The 9,952-nt window shown below is 43.2% G+C and overlaps 1 protein-coding gene across 4 annotated transcripts in view; it reads right to left on the bottom strand.

Moving 5' to 3' along the window:
- ppp2r5b (protein phosphatase 2, regulatory subunit B', beta) overlaps positions 1-9,643 on the bottom strand; it is a 35,499-nt gene extending 25,856 nt beyond the window's left edge. The window contains exons 1-3 of one of the 4 annotated variants that reach the window (XM_035149420.2): positions 9,418-9,643; positions 9,217-9,287; positions 8,282-9,067 (exon numbers count right to left, since the gene is read on the bottom strand). In XM_035149420.2, the coding sequence (XP_035005311.1) occupies positions 8,282-8,474 (193 nt within the window). In that variant the 5' untranslated portion in view covers positions 8,475-9,067; positions 9,217-9,287; positions 9,418-9,643. Of the gene's footprint in view, positions 1-8,281 lie in introns of all 4 variants that reach the window. The other 3 variants (XM_035149421.2, XM_035149419.2, XM_035149418.2) reach the window with 3 other exon arrangements.
- Between the last annotated feature and the right edge of the window lie 309 nt (positions 9,644-9,952).

The raw sequence follows: 9,952 nt of genomic DNA on the forward strand, positions 1-9,952 counted from the left end.
ACTGGTCTTCATGAGGAAGTGTAATATATGAGGTTTGGTAGTGTAGATACAGCTGTATAATGGACATTGCCGGATCATTTTGTTGACTATACAATCATTATATTATGTTGTGTGAACACTAATTTCTATCCCCCAATCGTCATCGTGGTCATATTTTCCAGCAAATTTTCATAAGCTCACTTTGACCATCATGTTACTGTATCAGAAAACTGTTCGCACTGTTAGCATTTCTCATTGAGACTGACAGAACAACAACTCTGCAATTTTAAAATAAAAATCTGAGCAGTGGCTTTTCTATCCTGCCTGTTGGAAATGGGCTGTTCTCTTGTCCTGTTTTAATGCTCTGGAGCTACTTCAGAATTCTTCCTTGAGTTCTGCTCAAACAGTTCTACTACTGTCACTTTTTTTATTGTTTGTGTGCTGCGTGTTGTGCGAAGTCTGAAAACATTGTGTTCATCCTACCTGGTTTATCTGCAATGAAGATTTTATAGTCAAAGTTTTATATAAAAATAAAACTGATTCACCTTCATTACTGTTCACCAGTGTGGTTTATATATAAGTTAGAATGATTTGCTCCGCTGATGTTACTTTTTCATACATTTCAAACTCTTCAAAATGAAAGCTTTGTAATTCAGATCAATATGAAGCATTGCAGCAAGAAAACGAACACGGCACTTTTACTTTGGAGACAAATTGCTAAAGAGAAAGTTATTCAATTAATGTTTGAGCGATTGGACGATATTGAAATCATACAAAATTCGATACTGCACTTCCACCGACCATTAACAGTACACATACCAAGTGTGACGTGGATAAGATAAATGGTTCTTGAGAATTGTGCTCCACATTCAGACAGACAGACAGACATTTGTGGAATTAGTACTTAGATTATTATACAAGAAGGTAGCATTGCAAAATTCATTCTTGCATTTTGCATAATATGTGGTTCTACAAGCTTAAAGACATACAGGCCCTGTTCAGACCTGATATTAATATTACATCCAATCAGATCCAAATCACGAGTGGACAACGCAAAGTACATCTGGCGTGAAAATACATCATTAATGAACAAGCTGAATACTGCAGTATAGCTTGTCTGCTACAATTGCTGCCTCCATTTTAGTTGTACACTCAAGCATTGGCATTGTCAAGGTGGTTTCATTTTGGTCCTGACGTTTATAAGCTACTTCAGCTCCTCTTTGCACCTTTTACAAGGCCGATACACAACATCTTTCAGATTATGCTCCATTCTAATTTAAGAGGTGGTCGTTAAGATTTCATAAGGTGGATGTTTTTCCTCTAATCCCTTCTTTGTTAGTTAAAATGGCCCATTTTTTGAATGCATTATGAAACACAGGCGGCGGTGTATTTTTGGTCTTCTGCTGACAGCACTGGCAGCATTTTAAATCCATTTCCTATCATCCCATAGAAACTGAAGGATTGCTAGAGCTCACTTTGATGTGGTAAACACAATCCAGCGTGCTGATCGCATAATCAGGCAAAATGTTTACGTACAAGGGTCTAAAAGAGCCCTGTGGCAAAAAAGGTTGCCTCCTTGCTGGTCTGCAACATAGATCATTGTTTCCTATTTTAAAAAGGGATTATGTTCACATAAACAGATGCATAACCATTTTACCTAAAGTGTGTAACAACATTTAATTCCTCCTGGAAATTCCTCATAACCTGCTCCGCTATGCGACATTGTCCTTAGTGCTCATCTTATACTTGCAGGGTGTTTTAAGGCTTTCACAGATGTTCAAATGCTAACTCGGGAGATTTTAAAGTGTCTAAGCTCAAACAGCATCCTGACAGAGTCCTGACAGAGTGATCTGAAGCCACTCAGCAGCCCTTTGAAAAGATGCTAATGCTGCTGGCAGCCATGATGGAAATGTCAAGGACAGGGAGCTACAGTGTGTAGGATTTAGGTGGAGCTATCATCAGAAATGACGTAAAATAATCATATTATGTTTTCATCAGTGTATAATCCCATAAAACTGAGAATAGTTGTGTTACCAGAGAATGAGGCCTTTATATCTACAATGGGAGTGAGCCCGCCATGTTTCTATAGGAGCCCACAATGGACAAAGCACAAACACTCTAGAGAGGGACTTATTTTTTAATGAAGGCCACCATAGCTTCTCCTACATGCTTGGAAGGGGGAAGGTGAGGCATGGGGGTGTTCAGTTGGCTGCAACACACAACTTTACCACTGGATGCCACAAAATCCTACACACTCTCTCTCTCGGAAATGGGGCCCAACAGGATTAATAACTACGTGTGACTGCAGAGGGCGCTGTTGCTGTGGTTAAAATGGTGATTTGAAACGGAGTTACCGGTTTGCAAACATCTTAATTATTTTATGACACAGCATTCCTATTTATGATTTTTTTTTCCTTGGGGTGTTGTGAGGATTCCGCACAGCTTACTGGACGTGAGCGAGTTGTTTCAAAACAGCAATCAGGCCGGATGCTGCTCTCACACGGGTGAGGCAGATAATAATAAACAACTTGGTATTAATTTTTGATGAGAAGAAATCCAACAGCTGTGTTGAACATTTGGACCTTTAACATTTTTTGGGCTTCGTCCGCTGCAGATCAGCAGCGAGCCTGACAAAATGTGTCTTTAACTAGGAGGACGGAACCATGGAGCCTCTCATGACACACAGTTTACAGGAAGAGCTGTAGTATGATTGTCTTGTGACTTCTAAATACAGATACATTTTTTTTTTTGCTATTGCACTGTTGTGCCAATACCCTTCACTATTGTCAAAATGGCAACGTGAGCCGATCGGAGCTGTTGAGCGGCGCACGGCGGGAGAGAATGTGCTGCTGGGCTGAGCAGAAAGTGTGTTTTGTGTATTTTCTCATTGGACACATGCTGCGGTGGCTGCTGGGAGCAACGCTGCTCCTCAAGACGGAGCAGAAACGTGTCCCATGATCACCCTGTATGTAAACCCCCTCTCCACAAACACACACTCAGGCCTTAATAAATAGAATTGCTGCAACCCTCAAAGGTCACACATATCCCGACCTATATCCTTTACCATGGTAATTTGCTATGTGAATCACAGTGATGGTGTTTTTACTCACAAGGAACCGAAGTAATTACAGGTCAGACAACTCCATTTGTAGTCGGGAGTAATTCTGGTGATAGTTCTATCCACAGTGTTGATATACAGTACCCACACACAGTAATGATGCCTCTACGGTGTCTCCCCCTGTTGTCATGACATTTACATGCCACGCTGACATTAATGCCTCGGGCGGCGATGCTTCTATCCACTTCGAAGTTGTGCTTCCTTCCGCAGGTGGAACATGTTCTCCCAGACACGGTTACTCCGTGTGGAACATATTTGCACCTGGATGAGTCATACTTAGTGCAAGACGAATCAGAATGCAAGCCTGGTGGTCGGACGTATGTAATGATTTTGGGATTGCGGTGCGAGCTAAATGCATATAGAGCATCTATTATTGTGTATTTTTATGTATTTTGCATTTTAAAACAAAGTGCATGCAGCAGGGGAAGATGAGGGAAAGCCTACAAATAACAAAAGGGAATTGGGAGCAAGTTTATCTCAAGGTCAAAAGCAAGGAACCTAGCGCTGCCTTGCTTGGCTGCAGGATCTGTTGGTAGACAGAGGTAGTTGGATCAATAATCTCTAAAATCTTCCTGTAACAATTCTTTTTTTGCAAGACTAACTGGGCATAAGTCATGGTCACAAGTTTGCTCATCTGCTGACTTGATGTCGGGCTTGAATGTGACATTAGCCTGGTTAGTCTGCCATCAACAGTGCGATACCCGTGACCAGGTATCCCGACTGGTGTGTGCGGGGGCCCCAGGGGAGAGCATCCTGGCTGGGGAGGAGCGTGAAGCTATACCTGCCTCCTCTCTGGTTTAGCCAGAGAGACGCAGTGTAACCGAAGACACGGAGGAGGAGGACGAGGAGAAATCCAAGCTCAAACATAACAAGATTTTACCAAAACACATTTTTTGCATGATTTCTGAAATATAACCTGTGACTTCCGCCTTTCAAGCCTTTTTCTTCCTTCCCTTCTTGCCATCTGTTTCTGATTCTTAGAGAAACAGAGGAGATAACAGCCAGTTGACGATACTGGGAGAGTTTCCACAACCACTACCTTCCAGCAACCATCTTTACTGGACACCATCCTCAAGTATTTTATTATTCAATGTGACGATTGAGGTGCAAAGAGAACGGGAAAGAGTTCACCCGTGTCTGAAAACATTCTTCATACCCATCTGGTTGTTCCTGTAACTGTGTGACGGCAGATATTAAATATTTTAATTTGCCTGGGTCCCAGAGAGACACTACGTTTATCAAGCCCCGGTGCCTCCGTGCGACTTAATCATCGTCTCATTTGGGGCTTCCTCTGGAAAAAGTTCAGCAGTACTTACATTAAAACAAAGGAATATTTAGATAATGAGAAAAGAGAAACCAGTTGCAAAGGAGTGACATTAGTGGTTACATAAAACTGTGACCACCCTCAAAATTTTGCAAGATGATTTGTGGTTCAATGAACAACACCACTATTTGCTTGAAGGCAACATAGTTTGGGCATCCAGAGAAGCTTTTACTAGAAAGGTATTTTGTTTTTATGAATTTGACCTTGATGTGAAAGGTCATCATAAATTGTGTGTTTTCAAAAAGTGGGTCATTCAAACCATCACACTTTTGGGCCACAGATCTTAATGAAATTTGATGTGCTAATTGAAACATGTATTTCCAATACAGGTCATTTTTATGTATAAAAAGCCTGTTTAATTCAAATGTTTAACAAGTCATGGTTCATTTTTCAAACCAATGTGATAAGAACTTCATTTAGGACCTTATATCCATCTCACTCAGGTTTTCAACTAATTTAACGGTTTAATAATAATTTTCTATCCTTGCAATCTCAGTATCATATATGAGCAATACTGTTTATATTCTGTTTACATTGTACATCTTTCTATATTTTATAGTTCCTTGTTGTATTTTTGATTACCTTTTCTGAGTGTGTATTTCACTATTCCCTTTTTGCTGCAGTGACACAGTAAATTTCATCAAAGTGGGACTAATAAAGGACTTATCTATCTAGGATCTATCTTATCTATCTTATTTTCTTGATTTTCTGATATCAAAAAAAACATCTTGTGGAAATACAAAGTTTATTGCATATCATTTTGTATCTTATTGGCAGTCAAGGACTGCATAATTTCAGATTATGCCAGATTTTATCCTAACTCAGGAAAGATCATGTTTGAGGCAAATAAACTATAGTTAAGGTATCTTGAGGATGAGACGACTAAAACAGAAACACAAAAAAAACTCGTAGCTCTGAGCTCTGAGCTCCTCCACCATCCCGACTTCCAGGTTCTTAATAACGACGACTCTACTTGCTTCACTTCGAGACTATTTTCGCCCGAGCATGTCAGCATTTCTCATTCTACAAAAAATGTCTCATCCTTTCTTGTGCTGTTGGTTGATGTTTCAAACACTTCTGATGTCAGGTCTGCAAAGATACAAGCTATGACTGTGTCGGTGGCTGATTGAGGACACTGCTGATGGGAAAACCAGTGTCTCAAAGATTAGGTAACAGCTAGAGAAACTAGACTTCAACTTTTACCACATGTATAATACATGGGAAATGCACTAAACTTCTGCAAAGGAACAGACCAATAAACTGACCCGTTTCCCTCACTGAGCGGCATGAGGGGAGAATCCACCCTCCGTTACTCTGGCACTGTTCATTCCATAATTCCCTCAACCTCTATTGGGGTTTGAAATAAATTTAACAACATCAAACATTTTCCATAGTTGCTTTATCGGGTCCAGAGATAACTAACGGCACAAAAACAAAACAAAAGAACAGTTTGAGATGGTTTCAGATGCTTCTGACGACAGATCTGCAAAAGCATACGTTGTGATTGCATTGCATTGTGGTCAGCTGAGGCTGGGAATCAGAACATCTCCCTCTTCAATGTCTGATTTTGTCCTGGTTTGATGATTTTTGATTGTTATCAGCTTTATTTTGTCCCATCTTCTTCACTACGTCCTTCTGAGTCTGTTGCATATTTCAGCCTGGAGCTGTGAGCCAGACTGGAGCTTAAAACCAAAGAGATGTACCATTGTTAACAGGAGGAGAAGTTCAAATTAACAATGGCAATGTGATTCCCCGGAGGGCAAAACACCCACAAGTCTGTCTACACTTGGCCTATATACACTGGCTGCTACAGACTTTCCCACATCACCAGGCTTTTCTCTTGCACCGCTGCTGCAGGATCTTACTACCACTTCCTCCTGGGGATCCAGAAAGAGTGCCGCAGCGGTGCAGCAGCCATGTGATAACTGGCGCTTCTGTCTGTGAGGGCTACAGCAAGTATGAAGTCTGAACCAAAAGGTGCCATAAAGACATAATGAAAGCCCTCCATCATGGTGCAGCACTCACTCGTCTCTCACGGGCCTGAGAGGAAGTCAGAGCAAGGGAAACGAAGTGTAAAAACACATAAGAGGCGCACGGACCTCGTGTCTAAAAGCAGAAAGGTCCTCTAAGCAGAGGAGGCTGATGGGAAGTGATGCAGGAGTAGCCTGATAGAGAGGGGTTAGAGCCATAAATGAGGACTTTGAATGTGCTCTTGTATGGCACACATGGGTTAGACAGACAGGAAGAGAAGACATGTGAGGTGAGGAAGAGGTGGAGATGAAGAAAATACCAAAGAGGGGGAAGGAGCATTGAGGAATGGTTCTTGTCGACTGTGTGAACCAAAAGAAAAGGCCAATTGATTAGGACATATCTAAAATGTTGAACACAAAGACTAGAAGAAAATGTATTTTTGAGGCTAACGCAACAAAACGGAAACAACTGGGGCCACAAGGGTCAGTGCCACGAAAATCCTATTCATCTGTGATTGTTCCATGCCAGACTCCACCCAGGCCTGTCTGCAGGTTGGTAGGTAGGTGAACTGCAGATGACGCTATATTTGAACACAACATCTTTGCGTGCCTTCACTCTGAGAGAACACTGAACACGCTCCCACAGATCAAAGTGGCCTCTGTAGAAGCTCTGGGATTACAGCTAGGGCAACAACACACCCGCAAATGCTGCAGCTCGTCTCGGAGACGTCATTTCTTCCCTCAAAAAGCGTACAAATGTGTTTCTCATTCTTAAATTTACTGTAGAAACAAGGCTCCACAACACTGTGGTGTGGAAGGACCTCCTGATAATGGGATGATGGTTTGATGGTTTAAATAAGTTTGTAAACTGAGATCAGTGACTCTGAATACATAGATTTCAACTTGAACCTTTGGATTATCTCACTCCTATAGCCCCAGTGTGACGCATTCAATCCTCCAAATAACACTCAACATTTCATAATCAACTAGATAACGACACAAAAAAGAAAGACTGTTCAAGCTGTGTGTTGAGCTGATAATTTTGGGTAAAATATTAGATAACAGGAAGCAAAATTTGTTAGTTTTATCATGCCTGTAACAGTTTCATTACCTCCGCCGAGGAGGTTGCGTTTTCATCTGCATTTGTTTGTTATTTAGCAGGATTACACAATTGGGGGCGGTATGCATTCAACATGAATGCCATTCTTCTTTTTCTGCAGTATTCATATTGATCTTTTCTTCAATACCTATACATTAATTTAATCAATCGAGTAGTTGAGTGACAGAAAATGTACATGAGTTTGAAGTTTGATTACCAATTTCGGGATTTGCTTCTTTTCTTTGTTTTAGTGAAACTCTTAACCAGGAAATCAAAACAAGACATCCGACAGCATCACTTTGGATTGTTGAAGACCACGGTGGACATTTTTCTATGTTTTCTGAGCATTAATAGACTAAATGCATCCAGATCAATCCCATAATCGGCAGATTATTAAACAATGAAAACGTGTGTTAGTCCTACAGCAGAACATTCCAATAACAGGCCTTTAAAAAGTCCTGAACCAGACTGCATGGCTCCTGTCAGGCCGATCAATCCAAGACATTGCTCTCAGAGAGGACAACATGTACCAGTGGACACATGATAATACACAATACAGTCCACTAATAGACCTTCTCCACTCCTCTGATTATTAAATATGTATATCATGAAAAGTTAGTGAATGTTCTTAATGTAGAAATGTTTAAATAATGAACAATAAAGTGGGAGAATGGAAGTTTATGGTGACCTCATTAGACTTCACTCCTCATGGTTCCACTCTAATACTTAAAGTGTTCCTATACGTGTTGTTCCTGACGTAGGACCACAGGAGGGCCGCTTGAGTGCCTCACCTTTGAGCAGGGGCAGCGGGGTGAGCTCCACCTGGGAGCTCTGGTAGCGGAACTGGGACGAGCTGTGGGACCTCCTCTGCCGGGCCCTGCGCATGGACCGGCGCGGGAAGCCGTCCACCTTCTCCGCGGAGGGCACCGAGAAGCTGGTGGTCGGCGAGGACGGGCTGGACGGGGGCAGCTTGGTCGTCTCCATTGTGGCTGTGGACGGCTGTAGATGGCGGCGGTGCGCCTTTACGCGTGCGGGCGCGTAAAAAGAGGCGTTGGAGAGGATGTATACAGCAGGGTGAAGTGAGGGGAGGATGGAGGAGTGTGTATAGGCTCTCTGAATCACTGATGGATTATCAATTGATCAGAATGTTACAGACGCTCCGGGAGGGAGGGGGGAGGAGGGGAGGAAGGGGGTGAGAAGTAAAGGGGAGGAGAGGAAGGGGGGAGAGGTGCAGAGGCGGAGGAGAGGTGGATTTCTTTTCTGGATGCCTCGGTGTGGATATCAGAGCCGGACTGGAAATGTCAGCAGCAGCAGCAGCATCTCTGGCTCTTCCTCTTCTTCGTCTTTACGCACGGATGGAAAATCGCGTGTGTGTCATCCCCGTGGAGGAGCAGCCTGCACAGCCTCCAGATGATGCTCAGACATGCAGGCGCGTCTCTTCACACACACACACACACACACACACACACACACTCACACACACACACACTCACAGACACACACACCTCTGTGCTGCTGTATTGGCGTCACACACACACACACGAGTCATGGGCCGGAATCAGGATGTGTTTCTGATCCTGATGTGAAAACAGAAAAAAAAGAATAATCAATAATCACCGATTGACCTCCTGCTGTTTATCCACATGAAAAAAACAAAGCAGCAGACTCCAGGTCAGTTTACAGCCTCTTGGTGGATGTTGATATGAAATCATCAGTCTGGGCCCACCTCGGCTGCCGCATCACTGTCGTCCTCCTCGTTTTTAACGCATCCTCTGTCGACCCTCACATGGGCCGCACCTTCACACGAGCCAATATTATTATTACAAGAGGTTATTATTATCTCGGGAGATGTAAATGTCGCGGTTCCTCCTCCTGCTCCTGCCCGTCCTCCAACCGTATCAGGGCGGGGAAACAAACGCTGCCTCACCGAGCCGACATGTGCAGGTCCTCCGCCGCTCCGCTCCCGTCTGCGTCCCTTTACCTCCAAACAAGAAACGGGGGAGGATACAGCCGCTCCCCCCTCACTCTCTCTCTCTCTGGAAAAGAGGCGAAGGCCCGTGTTATACAATAGCAGTGTGTCAGACTGACGCGCTCCGCTCCTGTCCCCCCTTCTCGGTTCCCGTTATCCGGTCCGTCCTACGGCGCCGCGCATTGCTGCGTCAAGAGGCGCACAGTGAGGTGAGGGGATTACAGGAAACGGGGCGTCTTTGCTTTCAAAATAAAGTTGGGGGATTTAAGTGAAGCTACATGTGGCGGATGAAGGATTTGTCCAAACCAAGGGCCATAAAAGGGCCACAGTTTAGCATCCATGCACAATTCCTGATCCAGTTAGGTGCACATTTAAGTAAATCCTTGTTTAATAATTCTTATCATATTTTCATAACGTATTGTTAGTAAGTGACAACCTTACTTCAAAAAAGATGACTGACAGGACAGGAGCACTCAGGGGACCAATCAGATTT

This window comes from Hippoglossus stenolepis, chromosome 23 (assembly GCF_022539355.2).
Source record: "Hippoglossus stenolepis isolate QCI-W04-F060 chromosome 23, HSTE1.2, whole genome shotgun sequence".
NCBI classification, from domain to species: Eukaryota; Metazoa; Chordata; class Actinopteri; order Pleuronectiformes; family Pleuronectidae; genus Hippoglossus; species Hippoglossus stenolepis.